This window comes from Nyctibius grandis, chromosome 12, assembly GCF_013368605.1.
Source record: "Nyctibius grandis isolate bNycGra1 chromosome 12, bNycGra1.pri, whole genome shotgun sequence".
NCBI classification, from domain to species: domain Eukaryota; kingdom Metazoa; phylum Chordata; class Aves; order Nyctibiiformes; family Nyctibiidae; genus Nyctibius; species Nyctibius grandis.
Window position 1 is genome coordinate 1,811,835 of NC_090669.1, and position 23,617 is coordinate 1,835,451.

General features: G+C 45.2%; 1 protein-coding gene across 9 annotated transcripts in view; it reads left to right on the forward strand.

Annotated features, from left to right (window-relative positions):
- The first annotated feature begins 4,163 nt into the window (after window positions 1-4,163).
- The window catches only part of CTCF (CCCTC-binding factor), a 37,440-nt gene continuing 17,986 nt past the window's right edge, over window positions 4,164-23,617 (forward strand). For 2 of the 9 annotated variants that reach the window (XM_068411439.1, XM_068411440.1), the window contains exons 1-4: window positions 4,182-4,237; window positions 8,408-8,557; window positions 12,460-12,572; window positions 16,288-16,595. Coding sequence is in view for 4 of the 9 variants with exons in the window: in XM_068411437.1 (XP_068267538.1) it covers window positions 16,362-16,415 (54 nt within the window). In the remaining 5 variants the exon portion in view is untranslated. Of the gene's footprint in view, window positions 4,238-8,407; window positions 8,558-12,459; window positions 12,573-16,287; window positions 16,596-23,617 lie in introns of all 9 variants that reach the window. The other 7 variants (XM_068411435.1, XM_068411438.1, XM_068411437.1 and 4 more) reach the window with 6 other exon arrangements.

The following is a 23,617-nucleotide window of genomic DNA, read 5'->3' on the forward strand; positions in this document are numbered from 1 at the left end:
CATTTACTGCTTTTTTAATTAAAGGGGTGCATATGGATTGTGGAGCACTTTGTGGTATCGGTTTTTAACTGCTGGTCTCAGGGTGGTGTCCTGAGGAGCTCCTGCAGCACAGAACTGCTGATCAGCCAACGTACCCCTCTCTTGGACAGCATCGGGGCTGGCGGAGCTGCCCTGGATATGGGTTGTGACACCCACCTTGAATCCTGTGTCCAGTTCTGGGCCCCGCACTTCAAGGAAGATGTTGAGGTGTTGGAGCAAGTCCAGAGGAGGGCGACCAAGCTGGTGAAGGGTCTGGAGGGTCTGACCTACAAGGAACGGCTGAGGGAGCTGGGGGTGTTTAGCCTGGAGGAGGCTCAGAGGTGACCTTAGTGCAGTCTACAACTACCTGAAGGGAGGTTGTAGTGAAGTGGGAGTCGGCCTCTTCTCCCAGGCAACTAGCGATAGGACAAGAGGACACACTTCGGAGTGTCACAAGCTCTGATCGTCTCCCCTGTGTAAGAAATGACTCAAATCTTGATGTCAAGTCATTTTTAGGGAGTTGTAGTTTGGGAATCTCTGGTTTGAGCAGCCTCAAAGCTGGACCTCTCACCTTATCGTAGGCTTCTATGAAATCATATTTCCAAGGCATTCACTGGAGCACTCAGGAATGATTCAAACAGTCTGTGTTGAACCACAGCAAAGCAACAACCTCCTTATGATCATCAACGTGTTCCTTGCAGGGCTGTCAGGCACATATGTATGGGCTTGTCCTCCAAGGACCACTCCTAGGGTGACAGCTGGGGCCTCGTTTCATGCAGAGACCAAGGTGTGCTCCAGGCAGTCTCCAAAACTTAATTTAATGCTGGTTCTCAAACTCGACTACTGTCTTACTTAGAGCTGAGTGAGGAGAGGGGTGGTGACTCCTGAGGGCTTGTGAGGGTGATGGAAGCACGGAGCTAGGAAGAGCAGGGAATGAGGAGGGTGAGCTCACCTGGGGCCTCAACAAGGTGGTCAGGAGCTCCTTGGCTTCAGTTTTTGCTGTTCTGCTCAGGGGCAAGGTGTCTCTGGGAAAGGCCTCGCTCAGGCAACTGTTCGAGAAGGAGCATCTCCCTCTGGGTGTCTAATCTGGACAGGCTTGGAGGCTGATTTTCAGGAGCACCCACAATTAGGACTGAAGCCAAGGGCTTGAATCCTCTGCAAATCAGCTCAAAAGCACCTTCAAGTGCGAAACCCAAGATCAAGAGGTCAGACCCCCAGCACACACTGGTGAGATGGTCTGGGGCACTCCTGGCAGGAGAAATCCAGGAACAGGTGTTTGCCAGAACAACTTCTGTGTCCTAAGCAGCGACGTCCCTACTACAAGCGACTGTTTGTCACAGGATGGCCACAAACACAAGGCTGAGGGATCATTAGCACTCATTTACTCCCAGCCCTGGGTGCGTATTTAAAGGAGCGTAAGAAGCAATTTTACATATAGCCAGTGCTCCTCTCCATTTTGGTTCACGCCTGAACTAAGTTTTGAGTTTAAAGCAGGATTTGTGACTAGACACGGAAGATACACCATCCTCCCCGAAATTACAGCATGAGAATTGACGGGTTGACAGCTGAGAATAAATGTAAATGACTTTTAAAAAATTCACACTACAGAATCTCGTTCCCCCAGAAATGTTCCCAGCAGATTCTTCATGCCATACTGACTTCATTCTTTTTGCACCAACCCGTCTAGTGGATGAAGGGAAGGCGATGGATGTGGGGTTTTTTTTCATTTTAGCAAAGCTTTTTGGATTTTAGCAAAGCTTTTTGACAGGAGCCGGACTCAATGATCCTCATGGGTCCCTTCCAACTCAGGATATTCTCTGTGATTCAAATTTCTCAAGCAATGAAGACCTTGGAGGTCATGGTTGTGGGCTACACCCTGTCACCTTGTAATTAATGGTCGCTTTTTGCCATTGCTTTGTAACTTAATTTTTTTCTCCTTCAGCCAAGGCTGAAAAAACAGAGCTACATCCTCGTGACTCAACACAGCTCATCCCCTCTGGCCGCCTGGTAAGCTACAGTTCCCCCACTGTAACGAATTAATGGACTCAGCCTGGTGTTATAATCCTCAGGAGGGAACTTGGTCTCAGCTCTCGACAACCCCGAAAGGAGTATCGGTGCTCACAACGCTGCCCACGGTGCTCTGCTTCTTCGCAAGGACGGGGAGAGCTTAGGCAGGAGAAACCTGTGAAGCAGGGTCAGGAGCTGATCTCACTCACCACCACCTCTCAGCCCAACTCCCTCCTCACAGAGCAGCAGCCCGGCAGACCCTTCTCCCCTCACGACACAGCTCAGTAAGACATAAGCTTTATCCAGACTAGGATTTAAGGGCATAGTTTGCACATGTTTAATGTATGCGACATTTGTCTGACGGTTCTGTCACTTGCTAAGCAGGTTGGGGTAAAGCCCAGACTGTTGAACAGCTTTTACTCCGCCTGGCAGTGACATCTCAAGCGGAAAAAAAAATTGAGGCAAGATTTTTAATATCAGTTTCAACTGTAAGAGCCTTATAACTCTTCAGCCCTAATAGCAGGGGTTTGTGTAGAGGTTGCTTTACATTTAGTCTTCTCCCTGAATTCCCAGCCTTATTGTCCTCGAGGGATCGATACGTGAGTGAAAGGAGCAAAAAATGCAGCTTCCTTCCAATGCATCTTCGTTTTGAATGATTAATATTTTCATCTATTACCCTAGCTTCGTCTCACGTGATTTTATGGTAAGAAAACACAAAGAGGACGCAGCACGAGCTTGTGGACATCTTCCCTCCTCTCAGCTCGCCTGTCAATCCGCTGCGGGTCTGCAACAAGGCTACCGGAGATGAGAAAGTATCTTAACCCCAGAAGATTCAGCAACACAGGAAACTGCACAAAATGAAAGACACGTGAGCCCCTGTGCTTTCTAATATAAATTCTGCTATGGATGCCCTGGCTGTTTCCGCCTTTCTGAGGTGGAGGGGGAAAGCTGCGGTGCCTAACTCCTGCCGGGCAGGACCCAACCTCCTCAACTTCCCTAGAAGCTCCCTACTGAATACCTGGCGCCACGTTCACCATTCCCGCAGTGCTGAAGCTCACCTGAGCAGGATGTCCCGCTCGATTACCAGCTTGGCAAGCCCAAGGTCCGTTAAAACCAGCAGGCAAATAGCATCTAATTCCAGTAACTTGTTGGCATTTATAAAATTGCCCTACAACTTCTGTAGTGATTAATTCACTACAGTAGAATATTAGAATGGTTTGGGCTGGAAGGGACCTTAAAGATCACCTAGTCCAACCTCCCTGCCATGGGCAGGGACACCTTCCCCCAGACCAGGTTGCTCCAAGCCCCATCCAACCTGGCCTTGAACACTGCCAGGGAGGGGGCAGCCACAGCTTCTCTGGGCAACCTGGGCCAGGCTCTCACCACCCTCACAGCAAAGAATTTCTTCCTCACATCTCATCTCAATCTCCCCTCTTTCAGTTTAAAACCGTTCCCTCTCGCCCTGTCACTCCATGCCCTTGTCAAAGCCCCTCTCCAGCTTTCCCCTGCTCTGGTGGGCCTGAGAGTTTGGCTGAGGTGAAAGGGGCGTTTTAGGTTATGTGAGGCTCGGGGGGGGTGTTCGGGGGTGCTGAGGGCTCGGGGTGCCGGTGACCGGGCAACAGGCCCTCAGAGCCCGCGCTGCTGGGACAGCACAGCGGCAGCAGCCCCGCGGCGCTTCCCCCGCATGTCCCCCGCACGGGGCCGCAGCCGGAGGGCCCGGGCGGGCCCCCCCGAGGGGTGCGGGGGGGGCGCACCGGGCCGGGCGCGGCGCAGCCCCCCCCCTCCACGCCGCCGCCCCGCCCTCACCGCGCCGTGACGCACTGACGCACGCACGCGCTCACGCCGCGGCCCCCGCGTTTGAAGTTGGCGCGCGATCCGCGCCCCCCGCCCCCCCCGCCGCTCCCAGCGTGCCCCGCGCGGCCGCTTCCCCGCGCGCCCTCCCTCCCTCCCCCTCCGCACCCCTCCCTCCCCGCTCCGGCCGGCGGCCGCGGCAGCCGCGCTGGCGCGTGCGCACTGCGCCCGCCCCGCCGCCATTTTGTGTCCGAAGCGACTGTGGAGCGATTAAACCGCGAGCTGGTGCCGGGCGCTGGCGGCGGCCGCGGAGGGGCGTGCGGGGCGCGGCGGCTCCGCGGGGCCCGTGGGGCGGGCGCGGGGTTGGCGGCGGGGCCCGGCGGCCGGAGCGAGCACCGCGGCGGGGGTGTCTGGGCGGCAGGTAAGCGGTGGCGGGGGGTTTTGCAGTCGCTTTCTCCGGCCTCTAGGTGTCACGATGGGGCTCCGGTTCGGCTGGGGCCCCGCAGCGGCCGCCGCCGGGGAAGCAGGGGGGCTTTGTCTCCCTCTATCGTCCCCAGCGCGGCCGGCGCCTGCCCGCCCGCCCGCTCGCCCGCCTGCCTGCCACCGCCGCCATTCCCCACAGCGCGGCGCTGGGTTGCGGGGCCCGGCCCGGGCCTCCCTTCCCGTTGGCCCCGACCGGCCAGGCCGCCGCCGGCCCCGACTCCATTTTCTTTTCCTTTGTCTCCTCCGCCGCGCCACCGGCGCTGATTACCGCCCCCTCCCCGCCGCGCCAGCCGCCGGCACCCCCCTCCTTCCCTTCCCCTCCCGTCCCTTCCTCCTCCCCCGCCCTCCCCTCCCCGCCGAGCTGGGCCCGCTCCCCACCCGCCCCGGTGCCGCCGCAGTTTCCCCCCGTCCCCCCCCCCCCCTCTTCCCTCGCCGTCTTCGCGCGAACCTCTACGGCGCTCGGCCCGGCTCCCTCCGCCCGCTGCCCGCAGCCTCCCTCGGTGTCCAGCCGGTTCCTAACCGCAGGGCGATGGCGGAGGGCGGCTGCTGCGTGTCCCGCTCCTGCCGGCCGCCGCCTCGCTGCGCTGGCGTGTGCTGCGGAGTGAGAGGCGCTGCGAGGCGCAGAGCGGGGACTCGAGCTCCCTCTGCAAGGCAGGCTGAGCAGCGCCATGCAGCACCGGGACCGGGCGGGCACGGCTGGGGGGCGCCCGCTCTCGCCGCGCTGCCCGGCCGCCAGCCCACCCCCCCCCCCGCGCCCCGCCGTCACCCCGCTCCCGGAGAGCGGCTGCCCCGCCGCCCCCCCCCCCCGTCCGCCATGGCCCGGGGCTTCAGGCCCCCCCAGGGTTGCCACCGATCCGGCGACAAGTTGTGTCACTCGCTTCGGCGCGGCCCGGGCTGCGGGGCTGCCGAGGCACGCTGCGGGCCGCCCACCCGCCGCAGCCGGGCTCTGCTCGGGGATGGAGCCCGCAAGCCCGTCGCGAACCGCGGTTCGATTCCCTCTCTCGCCCGGGTTTGCTCGGCGGGAGGAGGGGGAAGCACAAAACGCGATTCTTTTTGTGATGCCGAAGAGGAAATCGCACACGCTCCGTGCCCAGACAGCCTGCGTTTTCTTCTCTGCACCGACTTTAAATTTCTTTAGTCGGTGTGTTTTAGACGGCATCAGATTTGGCCTTGCCTTAGCGGTGTGAATTGACTCTGATACAGAGGTTTGTCACGTCGTGTGCATCCTTTTCTGCTCGATGTAATCCTCAGGACTTGCCTGCTGGGAAGAATGAGCTCGCTTTCCTGTTTGTGACTTCCTATTTTTTTTTTACTCAGTCTCCCCCCCCCAAAAAAAATAAGTGCACGGCTGTTCCTCACCTCCTGCCAGTTACTGAATCCTGGTAATAAACTCCAGAGGTGTTATTAGAAGCATCTGAAATACTGTTTACCGCTTCCAGTATATGTGTTTTTTATTTCAGTGGAGGAAGCGTGTAAATATTTCAACTTCTCCAGTTTATTCCGCTCGTTCAGGGCCTGTTGAATTTGCGGGAGTCTGTTGGGTAGAAGAAATAGCTCCATGTTGTATTCAAGCTGTTTGTTTTTAAGCCTTACCTAACATTTTACTTCAGTACAGAAAACATCATTAGGACTGAAGGCAGGAGCGATTTGAGCATAAAGGCAAAGCAATGCTTTCTTTTTTTAGGTTCATAGATTTTTTTTTTTTTAAACTTCCATTTTGCTTTTCTTCTGGATGTCTAGGGCTAGCTCAATTTCAATCTCCTCTCTACTTATAGTATACATGAACAAGGTTATTAGGGTGCACAAAATGGCTTCATTAACACTCTTGAAACTCTGTGGAATATTTTTGAGGAATATTGTCTGAGCAAAAGGTGTAAAATTGGAGTTCCTGAAGCTTCAAGTGGCCCTACGACTGCGATAACACAGCAAGTCTTGTCCGGTTCGGACAGAGCTTGGGGAGCTGTCACTGTGGCATTAAGTTTAACTCGTGCCTGCAACGTTACTGAGGGAAAGGGCAGTTTCAAGAACTGCTCTCTGTATTAGCAGGCTGTATCTTGAATAGGAGCCGTAACTAATTGGCGTGTGGCGTTACCAGCTCTCGCGGCTGCAGGTTGATACCTGTCTGACGCGGTACCATCGCTGCTCTCTTGGAAATGCCAGGAGCTGACCCGCGTTATTCGTGTGTTTATTCAGCACTTATCTGAAAAATCTAATTGTGTGTGATTGCTAACTTAGGAATTTCTGTACAGGACCTACTCCAGAACTCCTTAGTGCTTCATGTCCGACAATTGCTTTTCTGATAAAGATTTTTAGAAGCCAAGTGTTGGGCATTGTTAGGCTTATCTGCTCTCTGAGAAGGAAGCCAGCGGATTCCTTGCCCTTATCCCTCCTCATACTTTGGCAGATTCTTCATCGCTTGTGACAGCAAGCACTGTTGAGCTCTGACCTCTGGGTAGCTGCTCTTGCTCTGTCTAAACAGGTTTTTTGTATGTTAGCTATTTCACATATATATATTGATTATATTTGCATAAAAACTCCCCGATTCACCCATCCTGGCAAGTCATGCTTCTCTTACCTCTTCTTCACCAGCAAGGAAATGCTTGAGGGAGTAGCAGGGTATTAGGATCACAAATATTGCTTCTTCCTGTGCTTGTACGTGTTCTGGAAATACATGTAATAAGGAACAGCCACCGCTGCTCCCTGCGCACGTGAAGGCACACAGACTGAGCTGCTAGTCTTCAGCTTACGCAGTGGAGCTGAAAGAAACCAAGGCTTTGACTCCGTGGTTGCTTAGTTTGTGTTAACTTACTGAACTGCACTGATTTGTTTGCTTAACTTTAAACCTCTGTTCATCCATTTGGCTCTAGTTCAGATGCCCAGTTCAGTCTTTGTTGTACTAAACCTTGGAATTTCAATACAGTAGCAAGCTCTGCTACTACATGGTCTTAAGAGGCACACACAGATCCAGGAAATTTCCTTGTTTTTCTTCAAAGGTTATATTTACTGCTAGTAAAAATGGTTCAGAGCATAGCTTTTGTTTTTTCAGATGTTTTTTGCTGAAACTTAGAAAGAATCTTTGTCCTGTCCTGACTGTAACTGAAGATATTGCTTTTTTTTTTTTTTTTTTGTATTGAAGGATATTTGAATTTCATTTAAAACACTCTGTTCTGCTGCTGCTCTCACTTTTCTCCAATAATCCATCATTCTTCAGGAATTAAATGAGATATGGATATGTTCTAGGCACATATTTAATAGGAAAACTAAATAAAGCGGCTCACCTGAGTGCTCTCAGTATTTTCTGATTAACAAAAATAACCTTGAAAAGAAGAGTAGAATAAATGGGAGGTGAGTAGAAAGCTTTATTTTTCAGGTTGTATTAACATTCAGGTAATTGTCCACTGAACAACTCAATTTTGGTGTCTAATATAAATTAAACCTAAGGTGAAGTTTCCCTCATTTAGTATTAGAAAAATTTGGAAACGGTTAAGTCTAAATGTCTTTACAATATGGTTCTTAACAGGTGAAAATACAGAAGTAGTACAGAGAGAGCTCTCAAGAACAGCGCAGTTAATGTACGTTACTTAGGGAAGATCTGTGATAGAATGGATTCCTGAAGAATTACTTTTTAACTATCTCTGCAGAGATGTTGTGAGTCAGATGTTTACAGTTGCATTTCTTATGTACAGGTTTGTTTTTAGAGACCCTTCAGTTCCAGCCCTCCCACTTTTCACTGTCAGCTACGAGGATTTCAGTGTGAGGCCAGGTATGTTCAAAAGCATTTAAAAGCACAAGAAGTGCCGTCATCAGTTAGGAAGTGCTGACCAGGTAGCACAGGGGAGGGCTACTGTGCTGGTAGCAGTGAAGCAAACAATGCTACAGGGTATTTTTTTTACACCCCACAGCTCAGGTAGTATGCACAAATACATACTGTTTTGTCAGTCAGTTATCAGCATATTTCTCTGCCATAGAAACAAACCCACGACAATGCTAAAGCTTCGTGAGTTTCACTAAAAGCTTCACTCAAATGTAAAGGCTAAATAAGGAGACTGTAAACTAAGTTGAGCTTATACTGAAAATATTATTTTACCTCTCTTCTTTTTTTCCCCAGAATCTAAAAATTTCTGTTGACATCATTGAACTTGTCAAATTCTAACAAAACAGAAGCCAAATCACAGATTGTTTGGAGCGTGAAATACACCTTTGTCTGTATTAATATGCATCATGATTAGAAGCTTGTATGTCTCTCAAACATCAGCAGGTAAAGTAGCTATCTGTAAAGTAGAGGAGAAAGTAGCTTGGTCCAATTATATAAAGAATATTACTTGCCTTAATTGAGATGTCAAAGTAATCCTTACTCCCTCTTTCAGGTATTTAGAGTTAGGTTGCTGTTCTGAAAGCTTCTGAAATTCCTCTGTTGTGTAGGTTTTTTTTTTTCACCACCAAAGTATATTGGGAGGCGAGGGAGATGTTTGCCTTGGCCAGTGTATTTTTTTCCACTTGTAACACTGGAATATCCCTAGCTGTGGTACTGGAAGGAATATTGTATGGTTGATGCACTTTGGCACACTAGGGAAATTCCAGGAGATCGGAGAAGTGCTGATGTCTCAGTGTTAAAAGGAGATAGAGTGGATGAACGTGGCAGCTGGTAACGTAGTGCTGTGCAGAGACCTGAGCTACCTTGGGTATTTAACATTCATGATGTTAATGCACATATAGTTTACATTATTACCAGCTCTCCCATTTATTCTTACTACAGAATTTAATTGACAAGGAGAGAAAAGTGTGTAATTAATGCTAGTAAATAAGGCTTTAAGGAAAGCAGAGCTTGTTAAATTTATTATTTGCCATTTGTTAAAGGTATCTCTCTTGATGTTGAGGACCTTGCAGAACATAAAAATTAGTACTGAATATCAGTAAATGCCATTCAGTTCAGGATAGTTCAGGAACAGTCTGGGGATGTACAAGACTGAATAGTTTCCGTGGATGTTCAGCAAAAACTGAATTGCTTGGCACAATTTGTTTTCATTACTGATTTCGTTGGTGCAGTATGTCTGCTGATTTAAAACCTTCTGCACGATAAAATCGTGGTTCATGGAAAGGCAGATAGCACTGAGGCAGCCATCATGATAGTCAGGTGAAATAGATCCATTCAGAGGTGTGTGGTAGGGCTGCCGTGTGTAAAGCACAATAAATACACCTGGGAACAAGGCAGTTCAGCTGAATTAAATCAAGGCACGTGGTATCCCAGAAAGCGGTGGCTGAACTGCATTTTGGAGTCGTAGTGGATAAACAGCTTAAACAGGAGTTTCCAAGGTGATGCTGTGACAAAGCAGCTAATGTAGTTCTCAGATGCAGTAATGGAATGAGGAGAGATGCATTCTTGCCTGTGTGGGGTGGGTTGAAGTCATTACCAAAATACTGTGTGCAGTTCTGGCGTCAGCACTTAAAAAACAATCAAACAACAGAAGTACTGTCTGCAGGGGGGTTGATCTCCACTTTGGAGAGCTAAGGAGTGATGCCATGCAGTGAAGTGTGAAGGGTTTACTGGGCAACTTCTCCCTAAAACTGAGAGGTGACTTGATAAGAGCCCTCAGATACCTCCCTGGCAAGGTAATACTGGATATTAGGGAGCTACTTTTAATCTTGCTGCCAAACACAACAAGAATTTATAGCCAGATAAGTTCAAATTAAAAGACTTAAGTTTTTCGCAGTGAAGGTGATTAACCCTTGGATTACGATATGAAGAGCAGTCCTGTATTTCTTAATTTCTTAACACCTCTGAATCAAGATTGTGGAAAAAAATCTGAAAATTGCTTCAGCCAGCTGCAAGGTACTGAACTTATTTTGTTCCATATACGTTTAGAGAACTGTAATTCCTAAGAGGACAGACTCGGTGATTGTGCTAAAGAAAAAAGATGCAGAGCAGCTCCTCTTTCACCAGCTTCCCTCTTTCTAAACAGAGGTTTAGGACTTTTTCTTAGCTATCTAGAACATGATCAAGCCAGTAAAATCCTGTGAAGAGGAGAAAGTAAGCAGATATTGATATATATTGGAGGTGTGTCAAAAGAGTGTCCTATATATTTAGTCCAAACTCGTGACTAAAAAATCCTGATGTGTGGCTATAGTACCAGGTAGCCCCAGGACCTTCAGCAGCGCTGCTGTCCAGTCAGTCCCAAGGCTGTTCTCACTGAAGGGGTTCCTCCTTCCCAGTGGGGAATGCTCAGTGAGGGTGAAGCAAGGTGATTTTTATTGAATCCACTTCAGAAAATATAGCTTAAAAAATTATGATCTATTTTATAGAAAATTGCTTATTGAATCATATTTTATATATTGCATTTATATGTATTGTGTGAAATTATTTTATAATGCAGTGGTCCTCATTTTAAAGTGGATGCTGAGTGAAATACTGAATCAGGAATGAAATTAGGGAGAGTAAAGCTGTGGAAGAAGGAGTAAACACCACTTGATAATTTTGAGCTATGATAATGTATCATGTGTGGAGACTTGACACAAGTGTTTGACACTTCGAGCTCTCCAGAGTATTACCAGGGAGTAGCCTGATGGTGGACTAAGCATCTCTAGGTGGAAATTGCTGAAAGATAAAAGTACTTTTCACATATTACATATGTTAAAGGTGGGAAGGGGGAAATGTAAGCTTGAGAAGTGTCTCAGTTGCAGAGCTAACTTATATATAATCCACGAGCTCCTCTGGGTGGTAATTTCACCAGAAGCACCTGATGCTTGAGTTTGGCAATTGTGGTTTCTCCTGGCTGTTTGTAAGAAGGCAAATAGGGGAGCTCTGCTTCTACCACTTGTGTTCTCTGCAGAAATTCAGTCTGTGTCCACTCTGGTTGCTGTTCTGTGGTGTGGTTCCTAGCACTCACACCAGGCCAGCTTTTTAGGTAGATGCAGTGAGCTTTGTGGTGTGCCTGTGCCTTGTAGGAGGAAGAAATGGGGAAAATACACCACAATCGATGGAAAACCCATTTTGGTCAGAGACTGTGGAGACACTGTAGGTTCAGAAAGGGATCAGCAGGTCCATGGCTGGATTCAGGTAGACCATGGACATGACTGCTCTCCCTACCCAGTGTTTTCTGATTGAGTTTTTGGAGACAGACTGCCGGGCTAAATGGACACTGATCTGTCCTTGCAGGGCGGTTTTTTTTTATGTTAACTTTAGAGAAAGGAATTTTTTCTTTTTTCCCCAACCAAACAAGTGAATCTACAGCTCTTGCTGTGTTGGGAATAACACCAACGCATTTAGGGGAGCGTAAAAGTCATGGCTCCCCTGGAAAATTAAGTTGGCTTACATTGGACTGTTGTGATCCCATCTCCTTCCATTTGTGTGCTGGAAATTGCATTGCCAGGCGATAGGTTGGTCAGCTGAATTGGCTTTTTGTGTGTGTCCATCCATTCCCCCCCCAAAAAAAAGGTAGGGGGCAACTGGATGTAAGTGGATGTGGAAAAACAGCAGCTCTGAGTTTGATTTAAGGCTTTGTGGAACCAGGCCACAAAATATTTTGGGGTAAGTAGAGGCTTTCTGAAAAGGTAGTTGAGAGCACAAGTACTAATGGCAGCATTTGGATGTTTGTAAACATTTTTTATTCTTTTGAAGTAGAGCAGTAAACTTTGCTGTATGTTTAAAATCACTGTCAAGGTAATTGAGTTCTTCCATTGTTTAACGATGAAAGAGACAGCGTTGCTCTGGACTGGCTCCTGGAAGAGCTTTTCACTGCTGTGGAACCAGTAGTGATTTTTGGCCAATTACTTCACCTTCTTGTGTAGTTTTTCTGTCTCGTTGTATTCAATTTGCAAAGTTGTTTCTTTGAAACCTCCTCTAACATCCAGAGATAGAAAATGAAAGCTGGAAATGCTGCTGAATTAAAAATGTCCCCCTGTTTTGGGTTGTATGTACTTGGCACAAGGGTAACAATACTACATTTTAAAACAGGAGCTTTCTGTGTGCTAAACTGTTTGCAGTGGAGGTGCAGTATAAACTTTAGTCTTGCTTTCCCAGTATGTACTGCGAGAGAGCCCTTTAGAGGCACTTCAAGAGTTTTCAGATTACAGGTTGGAAAAATAAAATTTTTGAAGGCTAGTAGTTTCAGTCAAAGCTTATCAGATTATTAAAACCTTTTTTCTTCTCTTTTCTTTTTGGAGGATGGAAGAAGTTAGTGTTATCCAGCATTCCTGCTGAGTATATAACTTACTGCCATTTCTGATCTTTGAAGAGAGATTTATCGCTTCCTGTGGCAATACTGAATACTCAAAAGGTACTCACTGATTACTTGATCCTTGCCTACCTTCCATATGAATGCACCCCTCTCCTTCCTGCTCAGGATTGACCGCTGTTGATTCCTCCCTACCCCGAGCTACTAGAGCATTATATAAGCCCAGAGTAGTTTATCCTTGGCTCCTGTAGTGTGGAAATAGTTTTGTCCTGTTGAAGCAGCTGCATCCTCTCCCTGTTCTACCAGCGTTTTGACCTACATGGGAAGAATTTGGCAGCTTCCATGACGGTATGATGGAGCAGATTATCAAATATTCAGATGTCTGACTTGCCTGACATCTGTAATGTTTTTGGAGACATCTGCTTTGAGTGGCTTGTGCAAACAAATCCTTAGGGATGTTTTCTTCAGCACCACCAGATTCAAAGAAGGGAGATAGCACTGGATGTTTGTCCTGCTCTGTTATCAGTCTGGCTCTCCCTGGTTAGAAGTACTTGATCCAGTGCAGTTGTTGGTCAGTATGAGGTTTTACCATTTGTTCTTGTTCCAGAGCTGCCTTTTCAAACAGGCTGTCCCATGCTGGCAGCCGGGGAGCCTTTTCAGCCACCTTCTGGCACTCAAGATAAAACCTCTTGTTCAGATTCTGGAGAAAAGAGCACACAGTAGTCCCTGTTTCTTCAAAGACAGATTTTTTTTGTTATTATTGTTTATTAGTTTGGATTTACTCATGTGATCCTGTTTTTTTTTCCTGCAAATTAAAAAAAAAAATGAAGTCCTTTGTCATTACTGCTTCCACCTTTTCCATCTGAAGTTCACATAGGAGCCTTATCTTTGTACAGCCCTTCTTTGACTTCATATCATGTGTGGCTTTGTCTCCTAAACAGTGATACACTAAGCGTGGGCTCTTCTAATGCTGCTCTCTTAAATTATTAGGTGGCTTTATACATTCACCGCTCTGAAAGTGCAGGTCACTAGTAGATTGCTGAGAACGTGCTTCTGCACATTAGCTAAAGAACTGGTCAGTGTTTGAGGTCTTGCAAAAGTGTTCCAGGTCCTCTAGAACTTGTGTGGAAGCAAATGCTGAGACCAATAAATCTCTCTCTTCTAAGAGCATCATAGTTAGAACTGCATAGATGAAAAAAACACCTCCCTGTTTTTGTGTTTGAGGATTTAAATATATCCTTCATTTCATACAGAGCCAGAGAGCAGTAAAATCATTTGGGTTGGAAGGGACTTCTTGTACCCTGGTTCAACCCCTGGCTCCAAGCAGGGCCAGCTTAGAAGTTAGATGGGGTTGATTAGGGTTGGATGTAGCAAATATTTTCCACAGCTGAAAGATTAGAGTTACTACAGCATCTCTGAGCAGCCTGCTCCAATGTTTGACACTCTCATTGTTGCCACTTGCCTGTTGCATCTTGTCCTTTCACTGTGCACCTCTGAGAGTGTGGTTTCATCTTCTCTTTGCTCTCCCAGTAGGAGTAGCAAGATCTCCCCTTAGCCTTCTCACAGCTAACTGTGTCTGTCTGCTCTTGTAGGTCTTGCACTCTGGCCACCTCGTCATTCTGGCAGCCCTCTGATGGGCTCTTCCCAGTGTATGTCAGTGTACTAAGCTCAAAAATGGACATGTGGAGCACTTAAATTTCCAGCTTATCCCTGTTTTCCTTCAAGTTTATCAAACCTTGCCCATATGTCAAAGATCTGATTGGAATGTGAATTCATGCAGGGTATTTTATGCCAGAAAATATTCTGGTTAGTGTAACAGAAGTAGGCTATCTTTCCAGTAAGGGAGGGTAGGAGTGGCTTTTCTTCCCTCTGGGACATTACCAAGGAGTGGATCAAGCATGCCCTGCGTTTTTGAAGTACGTATGTTTGCAGTGCTGGGAGACTTTGCTCCTTGGATTGTACATTAGGAGGCTGATGTTCCTTGAGCAGTGTCTGAGCTGCTTACTTCAAAACATCTCTTCAAAAAACTCCAGTAAGCTCTTTCCTTAAGCAGAGTCCATACCTTGCGAAGAAAGAAGGGTGATGGTTGTGCTTTGCATTAACCCACCATCAGTTGTAATCTGCAGATATCCCTGTAAGCTGTTCTGAATTTGTGTTTTCTGTAGTGTGGAAGAGAACTACCATTATTGTTGTTTAGTTTCTCTTTTCCCCTACTAAGAGGTTGGGTACAATCTTTATTCAAAACAGATCTCTCCACTGTTAAGTCATTTGCCAAGCAGAAGATTGGGTTTTGAAAATTGGAAGAAAACTATTTCTCAACTCAAAATTTTGGGAAAACCAAAGTTAAAAGAATAGCATCAGATAAAAGGATGCTCCCATGCCATTAAATGTGCTCTGTTGAAGAGTCCTGGTGTGTCTCATCCAGTGACAAAACTTCTGAGATGATGCAGTTCCACGTGGGAGGTGTTTGCTTTGCATCCAGTGTCTTCTGAATCGAGAAGTCCTTCGCTCTTGAGGCTTTTCTGTGTTAATTTACAAGTTCTTAAGTTTTAGGAAATAGCAATCTTCTCCAGGGTCACAAGTCAGGAATAAAAACTCAGCTACTAACAGTAATTATTTTATATTCCTACCGCTGTGCGCAAGCTCTCGTCAGCGCAGAACCTGGCAAGGATGCAGCTTGCGTCAGCAGTCTTCATGTGCCCTTAGCAGTGGAGCACACCCCACCTATCCTCTGAGCATCCCCTTTTCTGGTCAGTGAACGGGTATAGCATATGTGATTTTTTACAGAGTAAGTGTTAAATAAAGAGATCAATTCCAAATGCTTTTCTAAAACCTTGCTATCACTGAGCATCCACACCTCCAACAAACTTCTTATCAGTAGTGCTCTTTCAAGCTGATTAACAATTAAAAATAGACTTGCCAAGGAAAAAATGCAGCCAGAACCCAGACTTGAGTGCCTTGTACTAAATAAATTACAGAAGAATTGAGGGGGGGAAAGTACTTAAATTCAAAGGGCGTAGAACTAGTGTGAAATTCAGCACTGCTTGGCCCGCATCGCTGAGTGCAGCAAGAGTATGTGCCTTGCTTTAGAATTACTCCTGTGCAGTTGCTTGCTGTTCCCAGGGTTTTTAGCATGTATGCACACTGAGGGCTGAAAAGGATTACAGATGAGAAATAATGTGCTGTCCTGTAAATATTTTAGTTCTGTAAATGTGACTATTTTAAGCCCTTAATTGATTAGGGTAACAAAGGTAGCTTTGCAACTCTTCAACGAGCTGAGACTGTTCTTCCTCACAGTAACAAGGTTAGAAGTCTGTTAGAGCTGATTTTGTTACTTTATTGATAGCGTTAGTTGCTGTGTTGATGGTATGTAACAGGTTATACTTTAATTTACACCCCTTTAACAGTACAAACTGCTACTGTGGTGGGATTTGGTATTCCACAGCACAGGAGGAAAAGGACATCTCAAGTAGGCATAAGCAGCTCTAAAATGTCATATTGTGTTCTTAATTTGTCATGAGGTGTACAGGCTTTTAGGTTCTAAGAACCATAAATGCTAAAGAATTTGAGAAGAGGGTGGAGAGAGGAATTTGTAAAATGAGTTCATTCTTCCTGGTAAAAAGTAATTCTTCCTGGCCAATTAAAATACTCGTTTGGTTTTGTTTGAGGCTTTTTTGATAAGTAAAGGGGTCCTCAAGCAGTTATCAGTGCTATTGTTCTTAGAGGTGTAGGACTACACATTTTCTGTTAAATGAGCATTAAACATTCAAATGGTGCTTTCCCCCCTCCCCTTCTTTTCCCTTTCTCTTTTATGTAGTTTCACTAGTACGACTCATCTGTTCTGTTCCAGAGTGTGTTCTGACTTCAAGAGCTGCATGAAGAATAGCCAGCATGAAGAGAACAAATCAGTCCAGGCAGAAGTGCAGAAGCGTCAAGAACATAAATGTAAATTAAGGGGTTTTAAAGTGTGGTATGCGTTCCATGCTGAGGCAGTAGTTCCCTGAACACTTAAAGCTTACACTGTGCTGGAAGAAACCCTCTTGCCGTGCTTCTCTTTTGGCTGGTGTGAGTGTTTGGGCACACCAGAGACCTGGTCTGGATGGAAATAAGTATCTTTTTGGCTGGGTGAGTTCTGGCCTGGGTTAGTTTCCTGACCAGTTAGCTGCAGTCTTAGAAACGCTTGCGCTAACACGAGGAATAGTTGGGGTGATGTGGGAGGGAACGAGTGGGCACTTTACAGGCAGGGATGGCTTCCCTGACAGAGTTAGTGTGTTTGAAGATGAAGCCTTAATCCTGGTGGAAAGGGGTTTTTTTCCTCCAAGGTCAGGTGCCTTTGTGGGAATTTTTTTTTTTGCTTCATCTGCTCTGAAGGTTGATTGTAAAGGCACTTCTAGGGCTTGGTGTATAAGACTATTTGAAATACCAGTCCAAATGAACTAGATGTGTGTATAAAATGGATTAAACTCCTTAAAACTTCAGCATGAGGACCACTGTCTAGGGCTCACCTGGGTTTAATTGTTTACATGTGTTCTAACATTTATTAATCCGGATGAATATTTCTGTGCTCTGTAGTTCAAAAGAAAAGATGACTTAATTTAGACTCCAGGAGTTTGTCATGTCCACCACCCTTCTGCCATAAGTGTTTTCAAAACTCCTGGAATTTCCTGTCCCTGCTGCAACAACAGTAAGCTACACCTTTCCATCTGACAGCCTGACATTAAGCTAACCAGCCCTGACTTCAGTTGTCCTTTGCATGCAGCAGGGTGTAATTTGTGAGGTGACTAAGAGTTCCTGTATGGGCAGCTGTTGTTCAGGGGGTAGGACCCACGGTACCATCCCAGGGATGAGCATTTCGTGCTCCTCTAATTTGAAGCCTGAACTCCCTTGTCCAGGCAGAGTATCATCTAATTAATGAGTACTTGTGCAAAGATAAAAGGAATAGCTGTTCCACAAAATTTTGTTCTTGAATACTTGTTCATCCAGACGAAGCCTTAGAGGAAAACAAAACCAAACTGCTTGTACCTTACTTACTATGAAGTCTCCAGAATGCCATGAAGCTTGTTGCACTGGTCTCTTTTCAACACTGTATCAGATGGCCAAAGAATCCTGCTCTGGTCAGATTGATTTTGAAGAAATGCCTTTTTTTTGCTAATAGCCTGAATGAAAGCCTAAATTAATGTCTGAGGGGAAAAATGACCCCAAATACTTGTTGATAAAATTATTAACCTTTTCCAATATCTACCTGTAATATTAGACTTTACTTTTTGTGGAAATGGGTTTTACAGGCTGTTTTAACCTGGAATATTTTCCCACTGTTCTCAGTTTATTACCTTCAAGTATTCCAGTGCTCTTTTGTGAGCTGCTTCATCAGTTATATTATGGAGAACTGCAAAAAGGGAGGGACTGATTATTTTTATGATCCAGCATCAGCTGAAAATTAATTCCTCTGGGACAGCTACTTTTAAAGTATAGATCTTTGTGGTTTACACCTGATAAAATTGCACGTTTGTCCTTCTGAAATGAACTGTCATGTTAGCAAACACCTTTCTTAAAAAGGGAAACATTTCCAAAGAAATGGTTGATATGGAAATGTTTAATTCACATGTCCCCACTTTCACGAGGGAGTTCTATGACTAAAAAGCTAGTGTCATCTAGTGAGGCTGCACTAGCACTTACTGGAAGAAATAAGGAAAAGTTAAAACTAAAATTTAGAAGAATATTATATAGTAATGGAAGCGGAAATTATGGAAGAATGGAACAAGGTTTAAGAACAAGAATATTTACTAAAATTTTCCCCACTCAATAGAATTTTAATTCTCCAAATCTAAAGGAAAAACAAGGAAAAAAATGGTACTTCCAGAAGTAAAGCTGAAATGCTTCTCCCAGACTGCCCTCTTCATTAAGGCTTACTGTATCGAGTTAAAAGTTTGTCATAGCCCAAGTGACTTGAATATGTGTGGGATTTGTTGGCAGTAACTGCAGTGATTTATTTTTTAAAAATTATTATGATTTTTCTTCACAATGCCAGTTTGAAGCAGTTGACATTACTGTGTTATGCTTTCCTCTTCACTGTAGGCTGCAGCTTGTTAAGGCAGAATTAACAGTGTTAGTTGTGGAAGAGCCACGCTTCTGGGGCCTTTTGCCACTGTCAGGTGCAAGGATTAAGAGGGAGCTTGTTCTGCAGACAGCTGAGGAAAGATACAGAATTGCATTTCCTTCTGTCTTGCTGGAGGACCCTGGATACATGCTCTGTTTTCATGTCTTGCACATGCTTTAATCTGAGTTCTTGATTCAAAGTAACAGGTTAACTTTATCCTGAGTAACTGCAGAAAACCACAGGTGTGTGCTGCTTGCTGATGGAAAAATAGGGGTCAGTGCTGGCTCGAGGTTCTCATCACTTTGAATTATTTCATGACACATGATGAACGTTTGAAAGAGCTCTGGTAAGATCCCTGGGCAAGAGCAGCAAGTAGGAAGGATTACTTTGTTGGTTACAGAAGGAGAGGAGAAAAAGGAAAAGGGGAGGGGAAAAAAAAAACAAGGCTGGAGGTAGTTGTAGAAAGGTCATGGGATGCATTTTGGTTCTAGTTCTACACCAAGCTAGCTGTGGGTAATGAATGTCCTGTAGCCAGGGAGATGGCTTGGCTGTGCTTTTGGGACTCCATAAGGGTAAAAGGTAAAGATTGCTTTTGATAACATCTGGCCCAAAGCATGCTGCCCTCACATACGTGTAAGTAAAAGGTAACTTTGGTTCACAATTAACAACTAATTGAATATAACAGTAGTGTGTGGGTTTGATCGCAGTTAAATGCTATTGACTTTAAACAGGAAGGTGCCCAGAAACTGGCTGTGACCCAGAGGGTTGCAGAGAAAGCAGTTTCATGGGGGTGTGTACTGGTGGATGGCACAAAGTGGAGGGATACAGCTCAGTGTAGCCACCTAGCTCCTGGGATCCAGGGCTCTTGGTGCTGTGGTTTGCTTGGAGCTGTAAGCTGGCACTGCTGCTTAAGGTGGCCCTGGTGCTCTTAACCTGCTCCCTTACCTCTGTCTGCACAAGCATTCGTGGGGGGGATCAGATCAGGAACTGAAAATGTTCTGACATAATTAACTGTTTCTCCCTGCATTAGTTTTCAGCAGAAATTAGTTCTCCATCAGGTTCTTTATGGTGGGTGAACTGTTCTGTCAGTGCGAAGTGAGGGAAAAGGGGAGAGAGCAGCAGTGCTGTGTTTTCCTGTCTTACAGGGATTATGAAACCATTATGAAAGTGAAGAATCTGGTGTCCTGTCTGGTTAATGGGGAGAAAGGTGGGTTCCTCTAGATGGTGGCTTGGTGTAGGGATCCACTTAAAAGCTTTAAGTCACTCTCTGGAAGAATATACTCTCCTCCCTGCCCTATTTAGGGAGGCCAGCCTTCCAGCACCGATGGTTAGGTAGCTGCCAACAGGACTTCAGACGCTATCAAAGCTGTCTGCATCTGATCCTTTGCAGAGTCAGTACTTAGGAAACCATCCTTCTACAACTACAAGTTTGCAATTGCAGCTGTTGTTCCTGTAGCTTTTTTTTGTGTATTTCTTGGGGCCTCTTGACATTGACAGGCCCCTTTTCATACATAGAAAAAACAGAAGCATTTATTAACCTGTGGTGAAGTTCTGTTGCTCTTCAGTTCAATCGAGGTTTCTTGCTTTTCCTTACTCTGAGATGCTAAGATATTTCTCAAAGTAATTGCTTAATCATGAATTAATGAGACTGCCTCTTTTTTTTTAATTTAAAGCTGTAATAGATGTTTGTGAAGCAGTATATTTAATTTTTTTTTTTTTTACAGTGCCGGTGTTGTAAGTGGCAAGGAGGGAATGAAAAAACAGCCGGAGATGGGTGTAACAGTCATAACCTGTGGAGGTGGAATTTAATGCAGTAGGCAAACAAAAGCTTTAAGTTGCCAGCATGAGAAAATTACTTAATAAAGGAAACTTGGGACTCCAGCTTTCTAGTTTCTGCTGTTGGTAGTAAATCTTATGTTTTGCATGTGATAGCACTGTGAAAATATCCTCTCCCAAGTTGTTCACGGGATGCTACCTGTTCCTTGAAGTTTTGTGAGCTTTGGCAAGTAGTTTCACATTCCTAGGCTTATCTTTAAAAGACAAGAGAGGATAAAGTCGATTCCCTCTTTCACCTGTTCCTAAAGAATTCAACACAACATTCTTAAGCTGTTGTACAGCTTTTATTTATAATTGGATGCTTAAGTAACTCTACCCCTATTAATCTTCTATATTTCTGTTGGCAATTAGCAACAGAAATGGACAAGAGCCTTGGGACTCTTGTATGATGTATTTCAGTTATGAAATTTCAGTGTCTATGTATATAATGGGAGTTCTGGATAACCTGGGGGTCTTTGGCTTTATGCACAGCTAGCCTGTGTGGATCCACCTGAGCCTCTTGAGTGTAGCACCATGGCTGAACTCCTAGAACCACCTTGAGCTCAAAAGCTTTCTAGCCGTGTTCGGGAAGTGCTGAGCCCAGGCTAGCAAACTTCTCTTGGAGGTGAGTGGCCCTACACAGAGCTCTTCAGGCATCTTCCTACCACTTTCCCGATTGTGTCAGGATTTTTTTGATTCTAGTGCCACACTGTGTGGAGAACAAGAATTGGCAGGCTTTTAAACGGAGAGAGGGGAGCTTGGAGAAGAGGTCACACACGCACCTAGCTCATATTCTGCATTTGTTGCCTGTCTGGGGGTAGTACTGATATGCCCAGGAGGTTGGGAGCAAGTGTAGTGAATAATATTAATGCTTTGTGGTTTGTGTATGTACGTTCCTGCCATGTTCATCGCTTACCAGGGGAGCCCTGCTGGAGGAAATGCAAAGGCTGCCTACTTGTTAAGCTGTGTTATGCTTAGTGGGAGGCTTTTCAGAAGAAAGATATGGCTGTTTCATGATGGATAAGGAGAATGGCCAAGCACTCCTGCAATTGCTTTGCATCTGCTAATGTTCTTAAACTCTTACCTAGACGTACATGTTGACTGCAAGCAGAAAAAAAGGGAAAAAATGACCATGTGGCCATGAGACCTGTTGGATGCACTTTATAAAAATCTTTCTCTTGCTTTAGGTAGCAGAAATGCTGCAGAACTGTAGACTCTTATGTGAAGTTTTTGCTTATTCATGTTTCAGCTTTCAAAAGTTTACAGGGTATGTAGGAGAAATGTAAGTCTGCCCTGTTTTAACATAATGCTTCACTTCCACTCCTGGATCAGTTTTGATCATTGGCTGATCCACAAGTGTCAAAGCCATGACAATTTTGGAGTGGGTTGTTTATGTGGAGTGACTTGAGTTCAAAGTCTGAGAATGTGTTGCACAGGGGTTATTCTTGCTCGCACTAATATAGCTGCTGATATTTTAATTATTTCATGAATGCCAAAAATTTATTGACAGCATTTGGCTTCATTGTTTCTATTGATTTTTAATTTATTTTTTTTTTTACTCAAGTGAACTGTATATTAACAGCACTAAATCTGCTTTTCAGTTGTTTTGAATGTCCAACAGTTTTTAATTAGCCTGTGCCTTGTTTGGCAGAAATTAAATATTTGGTCCATGAAACTTGATGCAGTTCAGGGTTTGGTGTGTTTGTTTTTTTTTTTAATGTTGGCTGAGAGGCAGGCAAATACCTTTTTGTGACAGTACCTTTGTTATAAATAACCCAGCTAGAAAAACATGCAGTGGCACTAGCTGTCCTAATGTATAAACTTCTGTCTCTGGGTTTGTACATCTACAGCGAGTTGTCTTTAGTGCTTCTACAATTAAGATTTCATGGGATTGCATTAATTGAATGCTGTATCAGTCTTTTTGGGTTGATGTGGTGAGTTTTATCAGCCTTGCTGTACTGGAAGTGTTCTTAAATCATATTCCTCAATATTAAAAGAGTTTATATCTTCAAGAGAAGTGCCTTGCTGGTTAGGTGTGAGGCTTTTGGAAGGGGCCTAGGATGGCAAAATGTGTTGCAGTTTGGCTGGGACGTTCTCCTGTGCTGCAGGCAATAGGGCTAGTGGGCTTTAAATTACTTTCTCTCAAGCAACCTTTTAATTTCTTGCGTTGGAACAAGGTGCCAGTTGTATCAAAGTCATACACCATCTTATTTCTGCTTGTTTCAGTTTCTTAGATGAGCTGGCCATCAGTCATTTGAGAAAGCTTAGGGCTGCTTGGACGTCACAGCTTCTTACCTGGCTAATGGGATTGTGACAGTGCACTGAGCTGTTTAGTGACGCAGTGTCTCCCATGGGTGTTGGCAGGGCCCGTTGAGCGAGTGTGTGTGTAAAGACCAGCTTGACCTGTTCCATGGGAATCGTGGTGGTGATTTCAGATGCTCTTTGGGCTTTCCTTGGTCACTCTCCTTATTCTGGAAGCCCTTCCCTTTTGTTTTGTTTTTTTTTTTCAGTCTTGATTTACCAAATCACCTTCTGTTAACCCGCTGCTTTGTTTTCCTTTTTAGATTCAGTCATTAGGGAACTAAGCTATTGGTATAAGGTACAGTAAGTGATAGGAAGAGAGCTCAGGATAAAAGCCAGAAATAAAAGGTGGGGAGAATGCTAAGACAAAATATGTTCAGCAGTTTTTATTCCTAGTGTTCAGCTATAATGGTCTTAGTCACAGCAAATGACACATGTTCTCTGAGATATCGGAACCTTTTTCTCAGAACTTGGCTGGGTAATTTTTAGGAGTGTAAATCTGTAAAAAGTTGAGGAAGATCTGCTTCTACTAAAATTAGTAGAAATGGAAAATCCTCAGCAAGCTGCAGGATCACATCCAGTGAGTTGATGGTATCTTCTGGTGACTCTTCCAACATATTTAAAACTTTCCTCTAAAAGCCCCTTTGTGAAAAAGGAGGATTAAGTTTAAAAAAAAAAAAAGAGAAAGGAAAAAAGCTAGCAAATACTTCAAGTCAAAATGGTTGAGAAGTGAAATGGCCAGACAGCGCAGAGCTCAGCACAGCAAAGGATGGAGAGTCTCTCCAGAGAGCTTTGTTGAATAGGAGACAGCCCGTCCATTTTGCCTGGCCTCCTTTTCTCGCTGAAGTTTAGAGGCCGTCCTCTGTTCCCCTGGCTGTAGAAGTATTTTAATCTGAAAATCCACACTTTCTTGGGAGGAATCTTGGCAGCTTGG